The sequence below is a fragment of the Grampus griseus genome (genome assembly GCF_964374135.1).
Source record: "Grampus griseus genome assembly, chromosome: 12".
NCBI classification, from domain to species: Eukaryota; Metazoa; Chordata; class Mammalia; order Artiodactyla; family Delphinidae; genus Grampus; species Grampus griseus.
Genome location: NC_139006.1, coordinates 3,303,886 through 3,325,141, shown reverse-complemented (window position 1 = coordinate 3,325,141; position 21,256 = coordinate 3,303,886). Strand labels below are relative to the sequence as shown.

At 48.4% G+C, this 21,256-nt stretch overlaps 2 protein-coding genes across 2 annotated transcripts in view; both read left to right on the top strand.

Annotated features, from left to right (window-relative positions):
- TMEM132C (transmembrane protein 132C) overlaps positions 1-21,256 on the top strand; it is a gene marked incomplete at its 5' end in the record, with an annotated part of 372,803 nt that overhangs the window by 337,656 nt on the left and 13,891 nt on the right. Inside the window, one exon of the mRNA XM_082667952.1 lies at positions 295-438. Within this exon, the coding sequence (XP_082524078.1) occupies positions 295-438 (144 nt within the window). The remainder of the gene's footprint in view (positions 1-294; positions 439-21,256) is intronic.
- LOC309831022 (sterol carrier protein 2-like) lies at positions 15,839-16,270 on the top strand (the record flags this gene model as incomplete). The annotated part of the gene is made up of 1 exon (XM_082667953.1): positions 15,839-16,270. The coding sequence occupies one exon, from the start codon at positions 15,839-15,841 to the stop codon at positions 16,268-16,270; it is 432 nt and encodes a 143-aa protein (XP_082524079.1).

Sequence of the window (21,256 nt, the reverse complement as noted above, 5' to 3'; positions counted from 1 at the left end):
AAACCTAACTGATGTGTAACTTTTACTTGGTCTCTGCAATAAAGAAAAAGAATACATATTTTTGGATTGTTGTTGTTGAAAACTAGGAAGACGATCACAAATAAACTAAAAGTAAATTGTGAAACGCTCTTGGGAAATTGTTCAAAAATGACTCCTTTGCCCAGGTCCCTAAGGTAAGTGCTGCATGTCTTGTCTAAACAAAGACAGCCTGGCACACACCTTGGAAGGCTTCCCCTAGGGTCGGAGAGAACTGAATAGCTCCCTTGACCCAGCTATGTCTGGTTCTTCCGGCAGGACACTGAGATTCTGAACACCGCCATCCTCACGGGAAAGACAGTTGCCATGCCCATCAGGGTGGTCTCCGTGGAGGAGAACAGTGCTGTGACGGATATCTCGGAGTCGGTGGAATGCAAGTCCACAGACGAGGAAGTCATCAAAGTAAGTGATTCCAGTGGTGGTGGTCCAGTGGTTGGGACTCGGTGCTCTCACTGCCGAGGGCATGGGTTCGATCCCCGGTCGGGGAGCTAAGATCCCATAAGCCGAGAGGCATGGCCAAAAAAAGTGCAAAGTAAGTGATTCCATTAGCCGTCTGGATTGAACTGGTGGACACTTCACGGGGGCCTCCCATTCGCTAAGAGAGTTTAGCCTGGTGAAATAGGTGTTCAGCTGGTTGGTTTATGTACACAACACTTCCGGTGGCTTTACTAAACTTTCCCATTTCCATCGCTTAATTTGACATCATGCCAACCTAGCTGTCATCAAGAGAGCTATGGACTGTGGGTCAAACCCCCAATACCTACAGTAACCAAGCAGGTAATTTAAGTGAGTGAAGTGGTAAATCAGACAAACCCATTTCTAGAAGGGTAGCAGTAGCCAACTCCTGTCAGTTGTGGCGGGTATAAATGTGAATTTGGGATTGCTGCGTCTTCAAGAGAAGCTGCAAATTTGGTAAAAGTCACCTCGTTTTTCAAAGTTGGCAACCAAAGGTAATTTAAAAAAAAAACAACTACAATGGGAAAAAAATAAAATACATCGGCAGCATGGGTCTGGCCCATAGGGCAGCCGTGACTGCTCTATAGGGAAAATTATGAACTTTGGGACAAATTCAGCTCACCACCTGCTTTATAAATAAAGTTTTATTGGAATAGGATCACTCAAATCTATTTCTTTTTTTAAATTTTATTGAATGATTCTTTAAATTCTATAATGCTTTACAATTTTCAAAAGTTTCACACATGATTTCTTTTTTTATAAATTATTTATTTTTGGCTGTGTTAGGTCTTCGTTGCTGTGCGCGGGCTTTCTCTAGTTGCGGCGAGCAGAGGCTACTCTTTGCGGTGCGCGGGCTTCCCATTGCAGTGGCTTCTCTTGTTGCAGAGCACGGGCTCTAGGCACGTGGGCTTCAGTAGTTGTGGCACATGGGCTCAGTAGTTGTGGCTCGTGGGCTCAGTAGTTGTGGCTTGTGGGCTCTAGAGCACAGGCTCAGTAGTTGTGGCTCGCAGGCTTAGTTGCTCTGCAGCATGTGGGATCTTCCCGGGCCGGGGCTCGAACCTGTGTCCCCTGAATTGGAAGGCAGATTCTTAACAATTGCACCACCAGGGAAGCCCATATGGTTCCATATAGTCCCCTAATAATCCTGTTTTTCTCCCTCTATCCCTATATTGCCCCTGCCCCCCTTCCCTCTCCCCACTGGTAACCACTAGTTTGTTCTCTATATCTGTGCGTCTGCTTCTTTTTCGTCACATTCACTAGTTTGTTGTAGTTTTTAGATTCCACATATGGGTGGTATCACACAGTATGTGTCTCTGTCTGACTTACTTCACTTAGCATCATGCCCTCCATCCATGTTGCTGCAAATTGCAAAACTTCGTTCTTTCAAATTTATTTCCATATTGTCTGTGGCTGCTTTTGAGTAGTTTCCACAGAGCCCATATGGCCTGCACGTCTGAAATAGTTACCATTTTGCCCTTCCAAGAAAAAGCTGGCCTAGAGAAATCCCTGCTCTGGAGACTAAGTGTCTTGAGGGAAGGACCCTACTTTTTGGTCTTTCCCACCAACATGTACCATGATCATGTACCCACAATACTTGCTCAGAGAATAAGACAGTGAGGGTTTTTCCAAGCCAGAAATTAACCGTTTGGTCTCCATTCCCGCCCCCCAAATCAAGTCTGACAGATAACAATCAGAGTCTTCTCTCTGGGGTTAAAAACAACACGTGTGCGTGGAAGAGAACCTTACAGACCGTTGAAGGGGAGGATTGGGGTGGAATAAATCCTTCTCTGCAGACTCCACCCCCGGCATGGACACATGGCAACCAGCACCGCCAAGATGGTCCACTGCACTTGGTGCCGTGTTCACGCGGTCTAAATTGTTACACCGACCTTCCAGTAGGTCGCAGTAAAGCGTCCCAACAATATCCTGTGACCGTCATCTTTTGGCCGCTGGGAGTGTCGTCTCAAAGAAGGGACTATTTTTTGTAACTAAACCAAAAGCGATTTATGGGCAGATGGTAGCCCTGAGCCCAGAGTGCTTCACAGAAGACCCAGAAAGCCTGTGGAAGGAGGGGAGCGGGTGGAAGAAGTTCTAAACAACACTGTCCAATAGAAGCACAACGTGAGCCACGCAGGGAACTTAAATCCTCTCGAGTCACATTCAGAAAAAGAGAAAAACAAAACAAAACTGGTGAATCTGATTTTTTAATGGCGTATGTGTAACCCATTATATTTAAAAGCTTATTTCAACATGTAGTCAATGTAAAAATGATTAATAGGACATTTCATATTTTTTGGCACTAAGTCTTTCCAATCAGTGTGTGTTAGAACACACCTCCATCACAGCCCCATTTCAAGTGGTCCAGAGCCACGTGTGGCTCGTGGGTGCTGCACTGGACAGCAAAGTTCTAAGCTCGGAGGCAGGATTTTGCAACCTTACCACGCTTAATATTTTGCGCCAGCTAATTCTTTGTCATGGGGACTGTGCCACACATTGTATGACGCTTAGAAGCATCTCTGGGCTCTTCCCAATAGATGCCCATAGCACTCCAAGTTGTGACAAACACACATGTCTCCAGACAGTACTAAGTGTCCCCTGGTAGACAGCATCACCCCCATGGAGAAGCACTGCTCTGAGGGATCTCTGCTCTGCTTCTGGCCGGGATCTCTCTCCTGTGGCTGAGAAGTAACTTTGGTAGGAGGGGAAGGGGAAGAGGCACTTGGTTTGGACCAGCCGTGGTCACATACCGGGTCCTTGCTGATCATTTGCATTTATTACTGATATGCAGTGCCTCGAAGGGCCAGGACCCTTGATAAGTGTGACCCTTTGAAAGGACGCCTCCGGTGCTGATGACTTTTCTAGAGGTCCAGCTTTCAGCCTACAAAAACCCAAAAACAAATTTCACTGCAGTTGTACACATAACTGCCCTGAGATGCTCTTAAGTAGGTTTGACGTGGAGCCCATTACTAGTATTTCCAGGAATGTAATTAGTATCTTTAGGGAAATGAATGTATTCAAGCTAAAACCCACCCCACCCCCTGAAATGAATTCTGAGTCGATACCCCTGGCTGTTGGCAAAGCAAGGGGAAGTCTCAGGTCAGCAGAAGCCAAGGAAGGATGTCTGAGCAGGACACGGGAACCCCGTTTCCCAGGACCCAGACGCGGCCTGTGGTTCGCGGTCTGACGAGGTGAATGATACTTGAAGAGCTAGTTTGGTACAGCTTAGGGTCCCGTGGTGAGAAGAAAGGGGGAGGGAATTGGCCCCTAATACGTGCCTGCCCTCCAACAGGCTCAGAAGGTTTGGGATTTAGACAGGCCTGAGCTCTGGAAAGTCCTCTGAAGGCTCTGAGATTCCACCCTACGTGCAGGTTGACAAATCAACCTGTCACAGTTTGCTGGCAGAAGACACGAGACTCCTGGATCAGAGTCAGAGGGCTAAAGGGCAGCCAGTGCATCTGCATCTTCCTGCATCTAAGCTCCAGTCCCCCCAGGGCTTTGCCACACTGCATGTGCTGTGGTCTTTGTTCCAGAAGAGGAACCCTGGGCTTCAGGAACCCGAGTCTCTTTTAACGGGCAGTGTTAGGGACTGAACGTTTGTGTGTTCCCACAGTTCACGTGTTGAAGCTTCAATCCCCCATGTGATGGCACTAGGGACAGAGCTTTGGGAGGTGATTAGGTTTAGATGAGGTCCTGAGGACGATGGGATTAGTGCTCTCAAAAGAGGAGGAGACGGGCTTCCCTGGTGGCGCAGTGGTTGAGAGTCCGCCTGCCAATGCAGGGGACGTGGGTTCGTGCCCCGGTCCGGGAAGATCCCACATGCCGCGGAGTGGCTGGGCCCGTGAGCCATGGCCGCTGAGCCTGCGCGTCCAGAGCCTGTGCTCCGCAACGCGAGAAGCCACGACAGTGAGAGGCCCACATACCACAAAAAAAAAAAAAAAGAGGAGGAGACTAGAGCCTGCCCTCTCTCCGCAAGAAGGCGGCTGTCTGAAAGCCAGGAAGAAGGCTTTTAGCAAGACTCGACCGTGCTGCACGTTGATCCTGGACTTCCCCACCTCCAGAACTATGAGAAATAAATGTCTGCTGTTTAGGCCCCCAGCCTGTGGTATTTTGCTATCACAGCCTGAGCTAAGATAGGCAGAGAGCCTGCCTCGCCTTCTCCCGGACAGAGACAGTATCTCTGCTCTATTGAGCCATCAGCCTGCCTGCCTTTTGCTCCAGAGGGGACTCTGTCTCTCTCTCCTGAGGCTTCTCACCATATAAACATCCTTGAAAAGACCATTCAGACAAAGACAGTCGAGTCTGTGTTTGGAAGATGTCGAGAAACACAAGAGGATCATATGGGCAGTTTCTTCCAGCAAGTTCTTCTTGGCTTTGCCATTTCCAAGCTATGCAGTCTTGGGCGATTCATATATTCCCTCTAGTCCTGAGTAACGTGGGGACGATCACGTACCTAATTCAAAAGGTCCTTGTGAGGATTCATGAGTCTCATTTATCAAGTAAAGGACTTAACCTAGAAGCCAACACGTGGAATGGACTTAACCCTGAGTCAGGCAGTCCCCTTGATGACCCTCTTAGGTAAGCCAGGGGTTACAGCCTGGCCATCTACAGGTGTATTTTGTCTGGTGAGCACAGTGTTATTTAAAAATTAGAACTGGGGCTTCCCTGGTGGCGCAGTGGTTGAGAGTCCGCCTGCCGATGCAGGGGACGCGGGTTCGTGCCCTAGTCCGGGAAGATCCCATGTGCCGCGGAGTGGCTGGGCCCGTGAGCCATGGCCGCTGAGCCTGTGCGTCCGGAGCCTGTGCTCCACAAAGGGAGAGGCCACAACAGTGAGACGCCCACGTACAGCAAAAAAAAAAAAAATTAGAACTGGACGCAGCTTACCTCCAGTGTATGATTCAGCGACACTTTAGGAAACTTACTGAGCTGCGTAACCATCACCATGACCCAGTCTTGGAATACTTTTGTCACCCCATTTACTGTTCACCTCCATTCCCACCCCTAGCCCTGGGCAAACACGAATCTACTTTCTGTCTTTATGGGTTTGCCTTTTTGGGGGCATTTCATATAGATGGAATCGTACAGGACGTGGTCTCTTACTAAAGAAGTTAGGCGATCATTTTGTACATAATCTCTTTTGACACTTTATGGATAACCATGTAGAGAGGTGTAATTTTATGAGAATGGGATCCTATCATACAAACTATTTTTTTTTAATCATGGACTTTTAAAATTGGCAGATCAAATGAACTCGTGAAACAGAACAGAAATAGACTCACAGACATAGAAGACAGACTTACAGTTACCAAGGGGGTAGGGGGGAGGGATAAATTAGGAGTTTGGGATTAACAGTTCCACACGACTATATATAGAATAGATAAACAAGTACCTACTGTAGAGCACAGGGAACTCTACTCAATGTCGTGTAGTAACCTATAATGGAAATTAATCTGAAAAAGAAGAGGTTTTTATATACGTGTATAATTGAGTCACTGTGCTGTACACCTGAAACTAACACAACATTGTAAATCAACTCTACTTCAATTAAAAATAAAGGGAATAAAATTTTTTAATGAAATTGGCAGATCTATAGACACACACACACACACACACACACACGCACACACACACACACGTGCGCACACACGCACACACACGCGCGCGCACACACGCACACACACGCGCGCGCGCACACACACGCGCGCGCACACACGCACGCACACACACACACACGCGCGCACACACACACGCGCGCGCACACACACACACACACGCACACCTTTCCAGCCCTCAGGTAATCAGTGTTAATTACCTACCTGATCTCCTTCTGTGCCTTTCTCCGTGCTCATGTGATCATAAACAGACACATCAAGATGTGTGTGAGTCTGTTTATATATAAACACACACACAGGGCTTTTCTGTCCTGGTTCGTTCTGCAGAGACGAGGTACACATTCCTGCCTTTTCTCTCCTCTCCCCTTGCGATGCTTCATGAATATCCCCGACTGGTGGGCATTTGGGAAACGAGGCTCCGTCAGTGTGGGGCGTGAAGGAACCGCAAGTGAAGAGGGGTGTGGTTTGCCGCGTGTTCGGTGTTTAGGTCAATAGGAGTAATGATGTGTGAGTGGAGAGACCTGCGAACATCAGCGTCTGCGTTGATTGACGTTCAAGGAATGAAAAAGCAACGGCCCAGAGAAGGGCAGTGATGTGCCCAACGGAAGCCCAGGAATAGTACGAGGAGGGAAGACACATAACAGGGACAAAAGCACAGGCAACATCCAAGTAACCACCGTCACAGAGTCCTTACTCTACACGTTCATCCACACTTGAACGTGCTTGAAACATAGCTGAGCCATGCAGCCGACGGCATGGCACAGATTCGTTGGCAGAGGTTTTCTCACTTGTGGTCCACGAAGTGATGGTGTCTTAGATTCGACAACGTACTCATTCAGCAGAGATGTATTGGCCTTTCTCTAGGTACCATGCCAGTACTGGGGACGTGGCAGCAAACAGGACATGTCCCCTGCCCTCATGGAGCCTGGCATGGAGGGAACAGACAATGACAGATAAGCGTATTACAGGTGGTGACGAGGACCGCAAAGGAAATGCGGCAGGTGCTGTGCTAGGGCGTGGCCTGGGCGTAAAGGGTGACTGGATAGGTGTCCAAGGAGGAGGCGTTTGGGCCCGTTGGTGGCAGGGAAAATAACGACTATCGATGCCTGCTATGACTGTGTATCCCTGATTTTCCCAGTGCTCTCTCCAGCCCCCTATCCTAACCAGGTTGACACTAGGGTACCCTGCCCTGTACTTCCCGGGTGGCTCCTACCCTGGGCTGCAGCCCTGCCTGTGCTTTCCCCAAAGCTTCTGAGGCCATAGAGGCTAGGCTCTCCCCCGACAGGGTGGAGATGCTGAGATTTAAAATACCATTAAAGAAAGCTCGTTTATTGAATTTCCAGTGCAGCCTGTCTGACCTCCAGGGCACAGTTCCAGCTAATGGATTCCGGTGCAGACCTAAAAATAATGTATATGGGCAACCACGGGGCCCCGCTTCCCCTGCTGACCAAAGGAGTTCTGGTACGTGGAAAGCAACCTCACGTAAGCAACAGACATTCTTCCCTGTGCAGTGGCTCCCCTCAGCACAAAGCTTCCTCCCTACTGAATTTGCTATTGATTCCACAGCTCTGAGTCCTTGAGAGAGCCAGGTTCTTTCATAAGAGCTTGAAGTTTTTAAAGAGTCCCTGAGATTGATTCCCACTGTAAGTAGCACTCCCTCGCCCAGTAGGAAAATGGGCAAATTCTTTCCCAAGGAGGGAAGAGAGCTGCTCGTTTTTGCTTCTCATATCAGACACGCTCTGGAAGAAAAGCCAAAAGGTCTTTATCCTCAAGAGCCATTTGGTTCTAAGAATGAAAGAAAGTCAAGGACAGCAAAGGAGTCCCGGGCATCAGGCTAGGCTGAGTGACACTGCCCAGTTGTGCCCCAGTTCTGGGCTGGGGGTCTCCCGTGTAAAGCAAGGAAGTTCCTTCCATGAAAGTTCCTTGTAGCGCCAGCAGTTGAAATAGCGTGACTAAGAGCTTGCACTCTGCCACAGACAAGTTCTTCAAGCCTCAGTTTATTCATCTGCAAAATGGGTAATACTCATACCAACCTCGTAAGATTGTTGCGAGTTTTAACATAGTTATAAAAGTAAAGCAGGTAGGTCGATGCATTCGGTTAGCTCTTCTTACTATCCAGGTAGACCTAGAGCCAGTGTTCTCTCCCTGGGGTGATCGTATGTCTGCCAGGGGACATTTGGCAATGTTTGGAGACACTTGTGGTTGTCACCCTCAGAGAGAGGGTGAGACTGGCCACACAGGTGGCTCATGGCTACCATGTTGGACAGCGCACCGGTAGGGCATTGGATGCACAGGTGTAGGACATTTCCATCATCACAGACGTTCTTTGGGAAGCAAAGACCCAGAGCCTGCAACTGGTAGGAACTAAGCCAGGCATTAATGCTTGGGACTGGCCAAGAAAGAGCAGGTTGTTCCGACCCTCTGTCTTAAGCTCCCAAGAATACTGTGCTCTAATAAAAGACTTTTGCAAAAGATAAGACCGTTTACTTACGAGTCAGACTTTACTTGAGCCAAGGGAAGTCCATCTGGATTTGTTTAACTGAGAACAGAGGTTTTGAAGCCCCAGGGATCCTGCAGCTGGGCGTGGGTGGCTCTTGCATTGAAGAAAAGTTTCTGGCCAGCTCCATGTAGCACAGGGTAGCAAAGTCCAGCCTAGAATCGCGTATCTGGTTGGCCTTGGGACAGATTTCGATCTGGAAAACAGTTCTCCTCCTGTGTTAGCTTTTTCTCCTGCCAGATATTAACATTTCTGCCCTGCTTTGACCTCTCACCTGAAATCCATCTGAGAACAAGGATTTGGTCTCAGGCGATATCATATGCCAACCTCCCAAGGGTTCATCATATCTTTATCAAGGATGATGTGGTTGTTGAATGATTAAGACTCTCAAATTGGCTTAATAAGTGAGGGGAGAAACTGTCTTACTATTTAAATGTCTAGGGCACAGGTGGATTCAGAAATCAATTTCTCTGCCCCTCTAAGCTCTGCCTTTGACTCTTTATATGTGGTCCCCAGAGGCCTTACGTCCACACCTTCCCAGAAATGAGATGGTACTTTCACTCCATCAGAAATCCTTGGACTTCCTGTTACTGGGCTAGACAGTGTCATGTGACCGTTCCTGGACCAATCCCCGTGGCCAGGGGCAGGGTGATGTTATGAGGACACCCCACTGTGTAGCTGAAGTCAAGCCCATTGAAGCACAGGGACTGAGCATGAGCATCTAGGGAGATTCCCTCACAACACCTAAACACTGTAACCGGAGATAAGATGAGTGGGTGTTGGGGAGCAGAAATAACAACTCTCCACTGTATCTGAGCTGGAATTCAGCTTATTATTCCCCGTTTACTCTCACTCTCCTTTCCACGAGCTCTCAGAGGATTAAAAGTCACCATGCAGTGTCAGCCTAGTGACAGCTGTGCCTTCGTACCTGTCTCCGCTTGTCCTCCTTGCTGAGACACTGATGGGGAGGGATGCATACAGGTGGGTCTGGGCTGGTGCAGCAGAGCTCTTGCCTCTTCTATCTGAGAGCATGATTTTGGTTAACAGACAACGTGCCTCAAACTGAATTAAGCAAAAAAAGGGAGGGTTGTTTTTGGCTTCTGTTTCTGTACAGTAAGCAGTTCTGGCTTCAGGAATGGCTGCATCCAGGAGCTCACATGGAGTTATCAATCAGTATTTTATGTCTGGCTCTCTTTCTCTTGGTTCAGTATCCTCTGTGCTCACTGACATCTCAGACGAGTCGTACTGTCCCAAGGTGGCTACAGGCGGCTACAAAACCATCTCTTTACGTGGAGCATTCCAGCAGCAAAGAGCAAGTATCCTTTGTCTAGTCTCACCTGAAAAATTCCTGAGATTCCCTCCAGCTGTACCAGCTTAAGTCACGTGCTCACCCCTGAGCCAACCACTGTGACCGGAGAGATGTGAAGCTCTGATTGGCTTAGATGGTCATCACGTGACCCTGCTGTGGGGGCTGGAGGCCGAGATTCATCCAAAGCTCTGGACTAACGTGAGGGAGGAGAGGATCCCCAAACGCAACTAGGGCTGGGGCCACAGGGAAAAGGACTGGGTGGAGTGGAGGCTTCTCCCTTCCCACCCCAGGGCCTTGCTCTTTACTACCCACCCTGTCCCTGTCCCCCTGTCCCAGGGCCTTTCTTCCATTTCTTAATTTGGCCCAGGTTAGAGAAGAGCCCTACTCCTGCCCCAGCCACGAGCAGGTTTCCCTTGGTGACATTAGCCAAAGCAGTGACTTACTCTGATGGAGGCAAAGGATGAGAAGAAGTGGAAGAGCCTGAGATCTCCCAGCAAGACTCTGCCCTGAGCTCCCCCTGGAGGAGAGGGGTCCTGTGATTGGCCAAGGGCGGTCCAAGAGGGAGGGGATGTGTGTATGCGTGTGGCTGAGTCACTTCGCTGCGCGGCAGAAACTAACACCACACTGTGAAGCAACTATAATCCAATAAAAAATAATAAAATAAAATGACAAATTACTCAGCACAAAGCACTAGGATAATTGACAAGGAAATTGACAAATTGACACCTTAGTGTGTGAGTGATTCCAAATCAGAAAAGGAAAATGAAGAGGAGAAAATACCTGACATGTAACAATGTAACAGACTTACTCCAAAACCCAAACTCATTAGCCTTCCAGCTGCATCAGATCCCCTGAGCTCTGAGGGAAGACAGGTGTGGTCATGGCCAGCAGTTCTCATCCTGGGGCTCCAGCGACATCCCTCCCCAAACTCCCATATTGACCCGCGTAGCTAGATCATTCCCATCCTTGCTGCCTGGTTTCCTCTATAATTGAGCCTTTTCCTCCTCACTCCAGTGTTCAGGTGGGGGCTGCTGCTTTTGAAATAAGGCTTCCGTCTTGTGGGGAAGCTCTTACGAGGCTGGAGTTTCAAAGAGAAGCTGTGAAACACCTAGTCCCCTCAGCAGGACAGCTCCAGGCCTTGTGTCCTGAGTCCCAGGACGTTAGGATCTCAAGTAACATCTTTAAGGAGAAAGCCAGGCTGATGGTGCAGCGGGTGGTCCAGGGCACAAGCTACTGGAGAGAGCTGTGCACACACAGGAGGGGCAGAGCTGTTTAAGGCTGTCATTCTGGAAGCTTCTACCCCATTCTCCTCTTCAAGACTGAAAAAATCAAAGCCCCTTGTCTACACACTTCTAGGGGTTAATATGTTCCACTTGCCCAGCCCTCCACGGATTCCCTGTCTGCCTGTTGTGTGCCGGACACTGGGCTAATTCCTGTATTTGCGGGTTTTCCAATGTAATTCTCCTGTAAGAGCAAATCTGGGGTGCTTTTCGCTCCCTGCCCAACACACCCAGCCGACTTCTCTGACCTTGTATCTGCCAACCTTCCTTCTGCTTCTACAGCAGGTCAAAATATGCCTACATTAGGGTCTTTGCATAGTATAAGAGAGCAGTAAAGGATCAGGGCTTACTGTACTGGACGCTTGAAATTTGCGAAGGGAATAGATTCTAATTTAAATCTTCTGAACACCTACACACAGACAATGGTAACTGTGTCAGGAGATGGATAAGTTGTTTAGCTGGATTGTGGTGATCTTTTCACAGTAGATACATGAATCAAAACATCAAGTTGTGCATCTTAAATAGATACACTTTGATATGTCAAAGATATCTCAGTGAAGGTGTTTTTAAAATATCAAAGAAAGATTCTTTTTCTTCCAAAAAACTGTGTTGCGTCTAATTTTCCTTTTAGCAGGATGTGCTGAGGTGACGCAGATGAGGCCCTGATCTCCTACAAGTTATTGGGCATAATTATATGAGACAAACTTTTAAAAAGAGAAGGAGAGAAAGACAGTTTAATAAAATTCTTGTCTATTAGTATCTGGGAATTGCAAGAAGTCACAGAGAGAAAGAAGGCTTGATCACAGACCTCAAGAACTTTCTTTTTAATTCCAAAATGAAAGAACTGAAATAACTTTCCACCAATTAAATTGGCAAAGTTTTTTTTAAAGGGAACGTTTCTGGAGCTAGAGAACTGCTTTCAGATCCAAGTCCAATCCAACTGGCTGTGTGAGCTTGGACAAGTTAGCCAACCTCTCTGGGCCTCAGTTCCCCCCCACCCGCCCCCGTAAAATGATTTAGTGAAGACAAAAGGAGTCACTACGTATGTCCTCTTAGCACAGAGTCCGGCATACAGCAGGCGCTTAATAAATACTAGATAAGGGAGATAAGAACATCTTCCTGGAAATTTCTTCCCCCCAAATATCTCAGGGCCGCCACCTTCCTGATAGTAGGATCTGTCTAGACATCACTTCCCCTGCTTGTTCCCTTATTTTATTTTTCTCATGGCATTTATTGCCCACATTTACCTTATTGTTGACCTGTTAGCATCTATCCCCACACTCCCCAAAATGGAACTTCCTTAACGAAGTCTCCTTATCACTCCCTTCTGCATCTCCGGTGCCTAGAAAAACGCCTGGTGCATAATAGCAATGCAGGAAGTATTTATAGAAAGAAGGAATCCTCGTTTGCTGGATGAGGTATAGTGAGGGGTCAGCCACAACTCAAATGCAAGCCTGGCCACACATGTGAACCCTCCAGTGAGGAAATCCGCTTTCCTCTGGGCCTGACCACCCTGGCGAGGGTCCTGCTGTCCAGTTGACCATCATGGGCCAGACCCCCGCATCTGACCGGGAGCGTCACCAGCTCCCGGGTGGACCAGAGCCCTGAGCTGAGAACCACTCGGCATCTCCAAGTCCTGGCATTTGCATTTGCATTGTCAGCTGGATAAAGTGTGATTTATCACAGAACAGATTTCTGTGTGGCAATCTGTAAGTGAGAGGCAGGAAGCAAGGAGGAGGAAAGCAGAGACATCGTCTCAGAAATACTGCTTAGCCCTGCTTTGCCTACCTTTTTCCTTTTCTTCTTTTCCAGAGATGTCCGAAAAGTAGCTGTCAGACACTTTAGTAGTGAAATGGCAGCAGATCTCCTGCAAACGTAAAACTTGCTCTCTGGCAGCTGAGGGGGGAGTGCAAATTGTGGGTGAGATGCTACATAAGCCAGAAGTTCTTTGGGAGAACAGGACACAGAGAAAGGAAAGCGTTCTCCCAGCCCAAAGCTGGGGCCAGGCGGAAGTCACCGCCCCTGGATGAGACGCTCTGACTCGGAGAATTCCCGAAACCGCGGGCCCTTCCTGAACCTGGGAGCAGGGCTCTCCCAGTCCTGCTTTCCTCCCAGCCCTGCCGTGTCCTCCTCACTGCCTAAGGAGGAGAGAAAGGAGGTAGGATAAAGGGGGAATGGAGTGGGGAGGACAGGAGAGGGAATATAAGACCTCCTGAGAGGTCCAGGCAGTGTCCTCTTCACCCCAGCTCGTAGCAGAATAACTCGGTCAGCTCTGCTGTGTAACAAGTGACCCAGCATTCAGTTGTTGAAGGCAATGATCATGTCCTCTTGCCGCGTTTGCGGGTCGTCTGGTGGTCTGTGGGCCTGGTTGGGGTGGACCCCCCGTCCCTGCAGGTCGGGCTATGATCTGTCCAGGTGCCTCATTCCAGGGCTGGGCTGAGAGGTCTCCGCTACTTTAAGTTCCTCTGGTGGCAAAGTTCACAAGGGCTGGCAGAAATACACAACAGCTCTTGAGTCTGAGCTTGGAGAGAGGTTGGTCGTCACCTTTCTCTGCATTCTCTTGGCCACAGCTAGTCACGTGGCCCAGTTTGCCATCAATAGGAAATAGAGTCATTCTCTCACCATAGAAGAAAAGGGATAAGAATCAAAGCCAACAACTCAATGAGCACCGAACCAGTGGGCACCATGGTTAAGAGCAGAGCTCTGGGGTCGATGGTGTTTAAGTTCTGACTCACTGACCACCAGCTGTGTGACCTCGGGCCAGTTACATCACCTCTCTGTCTTTTGTTTCCTCATTTGAAATACGGATGTGATTTTTAAAATGTAGCCCTGTCGTATGTTCACGGTGAGGATTCAGTGAATGATTCATGTTACCTCTTAGAATGTTTACCTCTTAGGTAACCATTCACGTTACCTCTTAGAATGGTTCCTGCTTTACTGCAAGCCCTCAGAGAACATTGGTTGCTGTTATAAAACGTGCAGTCACCACTGAGAGTCCATCTCCTCGTGTATGTTCCCACGTGTGAGCGGTGGGTGGGTGAGTGTCAGGTGCAATGTGGGAGGAGCAGCCCTGAGTGTCCCCTGAGGGAGGAAGTGGGGAGCCAGGTACCTGAGCGCCTTTTCCCCCGCCAAGGGCACATGCCCTGGTTGCCTTGGCAACACTCTGCTCTGGGGATGTTGAAATGGTTTCTGGCCATTTAATTCTCCATTGAGAGAACCTCCTGTTGTTCGCCAGTAGTTTGCGTGAAGAAATAGTCTGCCAGACAGTCTCCCGGGGCGTGGTCTGCAGCCTGCCCAGCGAGGAGTGCTCAGCTGGGCTCTTGGTGGGCGGAGGGGTCACACTTGGCATACTGCCAGTGGGGACATTGTGCAAAAGTTAAAATTAAGAGAATAGTAGCAAAATAAGTAAATACATTTGGGCAGTTAGCTATCACGGGTGGAGAGATGGGGAAAGATGGGAGAAAGCGGACAGAAGGGGAGGGAGCCTGCTGCGGGGTATGGGCACCTTTGAGGCTGGCTTTCAATACCTCCGAGGACAGCTGCAGCCCACTGTCCCTCCCAGCAGCGCCCCGCAGACTCCCCCGTCTGGTCTGTGAGACCAGCAAAGGCATCACGGTAGAAAACTCAAATGCTTTCAGGGTTCAGGCTGCTAACAAAATTGAATGCAATGGTTTTCCAATGCTGGTAACTAATTTGCTATTTTAAAAACACCATGCAGGGCAAATGTGACCCACAAGCTCTGATGCATTCATTCATTCATTTTTCAACATATATTTCATGAGCACCTGTTATGTGCCGGGGCCATTTCAGGCACTAGGGGTTACAAAAGTGAGCAAAACAGACAAAAGTCCCCATCATCCTAGGACTTCATGCTCTGGTGAGGGAAGACAAATAAAAACGAAACTAAATAGGTAAAATGTATAGTGTATGAGATGGCAATAAGTGATAGAGAAAAATAAAGCAAAGCAGAGGGTCAGGTGTCTTGGAAGAGTTGCAATTTTACATTAAAATGTCTGAGCAAGGGTCTCTGAGAATTTACAGACAGGCTTTCCCAGCCGCGGCACTGGCGACTGACTCTATGTGTGGGGCTGTCCTGTAGGATAGTGTGGGGTGTTGAGCAAGACCCTTTGCCTCTGCCCTTAGGTGCCAGGTGCCCATCTTCAAATTGCGACAACCTCCTTCCCTAGTTGTGACAACCAAAAAGATATCCAAAGATTGTCCAGTGTCCCCTGGAGGACGCAGTGGTCCCAGTGGAGAATCATTAGATTAAAGACCTAAAGGGAACAAGACAGGGATGTCCACTCTCGCCACTTTTTTTTTTTTTGGCGGTACGCAGGCCTCTCACCGTTGCGGCCTCTCCCATTGCGGAGCACAGGCTCCGGACGCGCAGGCTCAGCGGCCATGGCCCACGGGCCTAGCCGCTCCGCGGCATGTGGGATCTTCCCGGACCGGGGCACGAACCTGTGTCCCCTGCATCAGCAGGCAGACTCAACCACTGCGCCACCAGGGAAGCCCCACTCTCGCCACTTTCATTCAACATAGTTTTGGAAGTCCTAGGCACAGCAATCAGAGAAGAAAAAGAAATAAAAGGAATCCAGCTCTGCAGCAGAATTTACGCACCGGGGGAGCTGTAGTTGTCACGCTGTACAAGATGGATTTTCCTGAAGCTGCCAGTTGTTTTAGAACTCATCAAATTGAGGCCGCTCCAACCGGCTCTGCAGTTGATGGATTTAAGGCAAATCTAGTCTTTAAGGAGATTGAGAAGAAGCTTGAAGAGGAAGGAGAGCAATTTGTGAAGAAAATCGGTGATATTTTTGCCTTCAAGGTGAAGGATGGCCCTGGAGGTAAAGAAGCCACCTGGGTGGTGGACGTGAAGAATGGCAAAGGACCGGTGCTCCCTAACTCAGATAAGAAGGCCGACTGCACAATTGCAGTGGCTGACTCGGACTTACTGGCTTTGATGACCGGTAAAATGAATCCTCAGTCGTCCTTCTTTAAAGGCAAATTGAAAATCACTGGCAACATGGGTCTAGCTACGAAGTTACAAAATCGTCAGCTTCATCCAGGCGAAGCTAAGCTGTGAAGAACTCCCGTTGCCTGCCTTTGAAAATCAAGATGAGACGTATAGATATATATCCATATATTTCATTGTCAGAACTTAGATTGAAGCTACACCTTGGCAAATAGCATGAGATTTGTTTTTTTTTTGCGGTACGCGGGCCTCTCACTGTTGTGGCCTCTCCCGTTGCGGAGCACAGGCTCCGGACGCGCAGGCTCAGCGGCCATGGCTCACGGGCCCAGCCGCTCCGCGGCACGTGGGATCTTCCCGGACCGGGGCACGAACCCGTGTCCCCTGCATCGGCAGGCGGACTCCCAACCACTGCGCCACCAGGGAAGCCCAGGCCTATTTATTAAAACAAACATGTTTTTTAAGTGAGTTTCCTTCTTGAAAAAATATCAATGTATTAGAATCATAAAACACTGCTGTTAAAAATAATTGAACAAAGTTTGCTTTGAGATGCACAGTTTTCACATTATAATCTTGTATTAATTAAATTTGTAAAGCTCTCCTTCCTTTGATATAATTTTCCTTTTTCATATGTTTAGTTTAACTAGCCACATTTAATTTACCTTCCTAGTTTTTTTCTTTAATTCAACTTAAAGGAATATTACTTTTTATTCCTTTTTTTTTAAAGGTAAATTTCATATCAGACTTTGGCATATGATGTGTTTTCCCTACTTTTACCTTCCTAGTTTTTCTAATGCTAATGTTATTTCTAATAACTCGGTAAGATATGGAGTAAAATCATGTTTTTGGAAGAATGTTTAATAGAAAATTAAAATAGCTCTTCCTCAAAAAAAAAAAAAAGAATCCGAATTAGAAAAGAAGTAAAACTGTCACTGTTTGCAGATGGCGTGATACTGTTCATAGAAAACTCTAAAGACACTACCGGAAAACTACTGGAGCTCATCAGTGAATTCAGTGAGGTTGCAGGATACAAAATTAATGCACAGAAATCTGTTGCATTTCTATACACTAACAACAAAGGAACTTATATACAAAACAGAAATAAACCCACAGACATAGAAAACAAACTTACGGTTGCCAAAGGGGAAGGGCAGGGGGGAGAGAGATAAATTAGGAGTTTGGGATGAACAGATATTCACTACTATATGTAAAATAGATAACCAACAAGGACCTACTATACTCAATATTTTGTAATAACCTATAAGGGAAAAGAATCTGTAAAAGAGTGTATGTATATAACTGAATCACTTTGCCAAACCCCTGAAACTACCACAACATTGGAAATCAACTATACTTCAACTAAAAAAAAAAAGCCCTAAAGGAGATGCGGAGCAAATCATGCAGACGCCTAGGGAGGATGCTTCAGATAGAGAGTAAGCAAGTGCAAAGGCCCTGCGGCAGGAGCGTGTCTGGTGTGTTCAAGGACCAGCCAGGGGCAGAGTGAGTCAAGGCGAGGATGAGTGGGAGACACACCTAGGAGAGACGTCAAGGGCCGCATCAGGGAGGAGCTTGGACTCATTCAAGGGTTTTTCCTGAGTTTAAAAGGGGGCCACAATTCACAAAAATTTTTAAACATGAGTCCCAGATTAAGAAGCTGGGAAATGGGGGACTTCCCTGGCGGTCCAGTGGTTAAGACTCCAAGCTTCCAATGCAGGGGGCGCTGGTTTGATCCTTGGTCGGGGAACTGAGATCCCACACGCCTCGCGGTGTGCCCCCCCCCAAAACAAAAGAAGATGGGAAATGTTAGAGAAGCGGTCTCTGTGTTGGATATGCTGTTTGCCCCTCCAGACCCCTCTGCCCTTCTCCCACCCTGCTCTGGGAGGCTAACCTTTGTAGATTACATCCCAGTCATCCTCAGGGTTCCCACGAGGCTGGAGGCAGGGGGAGGCACCCCCAGGCACTGGAGGGTGGGGAAACTGAGGTCGGTCTGTTTTATTCCTCTGGGCGCCTTGCAGCACGGTTGTGAGTTGACATTGGCTGCATTTTCTGCCAAGGTGGGCAGGCCTCTCGAGCAGGGACAGTGCCCAAGCTGGGCACAGACACCAGCCCTTTAAGGGCCCGCCCTAGGCTGGTATCACCTCATTTTAGCTAATTACATCTGCAGAGACCCTATTTCCAAATCAGGTCCTACTCGAAGGTCCTAGATGAGCATGGATTTTGGAGAATGCTATTCAATGCACTACCCCGACCTCTATCTGTGCTGGGCTTTGCCATCTCTTGCTGGTTTCCTTCAACCCCACCCACACCTTTGTAGAGTCCTTCTGTTAAACTCTCCTAAATTTCAGGTAGCACGTACTATCTGTTCCCTGACGAGATGTGCAACGTTCCAGCCTGTCTGAGCGGGCTGCTTTGGGAATGGGCCAAGAGAGCGAGGGCCAGGGCAACTGGCAGAAAGGACTTGAGCTGGTCCACGTCAGAGTCAGCGGCCAGTGGCCTCTCTTGGGGCCCCTTTCCCTGGTCCCCCAGCCCACAGAAATGGAAAAGAACCTAAGACTCACATGGCAGGAAGGGCGATTTCCAAGGCCACAATCTCAGGATATTTTCTGTTAAGACAACACGACTGAAACAGTCTGATCAAATCCTGCACTGACTGTCATAAACCGGTTCTATTCTTCACCCCTCTTCTCCACCTTGGGCAAGCTGCAACCTCAGTGAGCCTCAGTTTTCTCATCTCTAAAATGGGATCCTGATGGCTGTCCAGAGCTCCAGAAAGGACCGAGGGTGAGAATGATGGAGAAAGCACATGACAGGTGTAAAAGCAGGCATCAGGACAGTGTAAGAGCATTTGATAGTTTATGTTAACAGAGCAGGTACACACACTCAGGTGTGCAAGAAATGTAAATCGTTTTTCTGTATTTGAACTTAATTTCTATTCTCAACCCCGAGTCTCCAAAGAGGCAAAACCTATTAGAGTTAGATTTCTGAGCATATGAAGTTGGAAATGCTAATTAGAGAGCCAAGTAGAGATGTTGAATAAGCACTTTTTATCTGGAGGTCGGATGTGGGGAGTTATTAGAGATGGTATTTATATTATACAGAGATGGTATTTAAAGCCTCAGAGCTAAGTGATTACAGGAATGAAAGGAGTATATATGGACTGAATGTTTGTGTGACGCCCCCCAAATACCTATGTTGAGATTTTAAACCCCAGTGTGATGGTCGGAGGCAGGGGTTTAGGGAGGTGATTAGGCCACGAGGGCGGAGCTTTCATGAATAAATTAGCGTTTTTATAAGAGGCTCCAGAGGGCTCCCTCACCCCTTCCACCAAGTGAGGACACAGAGAGAAGAGCCATCTAGGGGCCAGGAATGGGCCCTCACCAGACACAGACTGTGCTGGCGCCTTCGTATTGGACTTCCCAGCCTCCAGACAGTGAGAAATAAATGACCGTGGTTTAAGCCCCCGGCCCCGTCTCTGGGTATTCTGTGATTGCAGCCCCAAAGGGCTAAGACAGGATATTTAAGCTGCCACGGAAACACAGAAGAAGGGGCAATTGCAGTATTTCAAGGAGTGAGTCTCTAATTGTGGTCCCCAGACCTGAAGCATCAGCGTCTCCCAGGAACTTGTTAGAAGTGCAAATATCGCCCCCCCACACACACCAGACCTGCTCAACCTGAGACTTTGGGAGTGGGCCCAGCAGCCTGTGGACACTTGACCGCCTCTGATGCTCGTCCAATTTGAGAACCCGCTTGGCCGAGGGCATCAAGACAAAAATCGCATTGGATGTCGATGGCTGGCCAACAGATGCCTTTTGCTTTCTTCATGGAAAGTGGTCCCCAGCTTCTCCCCTAGGAAGCAGGCAACGTCCTCAGGAAGTTGCCAAGGCCTGAGCGACAACAGAAGGTGTCAGCTGACCGTAGGTCGCTCAGCTGGAACCTACCCCAGCCCCTCCCAGTCCTTAAAAGCAGACATCAGTGGCTGTTTCCACGGCCACCGTGCGTTCAGAAGGGAGAGTTTGAACGTCAGAGTGAGCAAGAGGCCAGCAAGCAGTTTTCTCAGTGGGTAGAAGCTCCCCCACAATGAGAGAGAAAAAAGATTCAGTGTGGTTGGAGAGAGAAAAAAGATTCCCAGAAATGGAGGCAAGGGGCTGGCAAGATTCTCGCAGGGGCCTCGGGTTCCTTTTCTGCAGATGAGCAGGCTCGCTTCGTGATACCATGGTTCCCGCTGCTGTAGCCGCTTGGGAAATGATGGATGCATCCTGAGACTTGCCCAGACATTTATGGCATCTTCAGGAGTAACAGTGACAATGGCTCTGTCACGCCCGCCGCTTCATACCCTTGGCGTTCCCTTAATGATTTATGCATTCTGGAGCGGCCAGGTTCCTTCCCACCAGAGCTCAGAAAGGTAATAAATGAGGAAAGTCAATGGTCTGTAAATTACAACATTGATTAAAGAAGTGATTACTGATATAACTCTTGCTTGGCTATTATGCTAATGCCTGCCCGGATCCAGGACAGTGTTTACATGCTAATGACAAATCTGGGACAGGGAAGAAAATTGGTTTCCACTCTTAATCAGTACGTACACAGCTTTAAACCACTATTGACCGTGAGTGAGAAGATCCATCCATGTGTTCCCCTCCCACCCGCCCCCTGCCACTGTCCCCAGCAGATGGAGGAAACGTGCTCGGCCCGGCCCTCTCCACCTGCCGCTCCAAACAGAAGTGCGAGCTGAAGATGAAAATTGGGCCCAGGGTACCCATCCATAGTTCCTAGAAGCCGGGGGAAGAGAGCGCGATCACCAGAGTTCATTGCTCAGCGTTGGATGTTATTTAACCGGGGCCGTGGACACCCCTGAAGGAAATGCTGCTCCTTTCAGCGTGTATAACCTGGACGGGAGACACATAAGCAAATCGGCAGTTACAGCTCAGTGTGGCAATGTGGGGTGAAGAGTCCATGTGTGACTTCATTAACTCTGAAATGCTACACAAAACTGTGTGTATATGCATTTCTAGGGCAAGAATTAGCTTTATGTGTACTCTCAAAGGAGTTCATGACTCCTAAAAGGTTAGGAAACACTGCTCTAGAGCTTTCTGGAAGTTT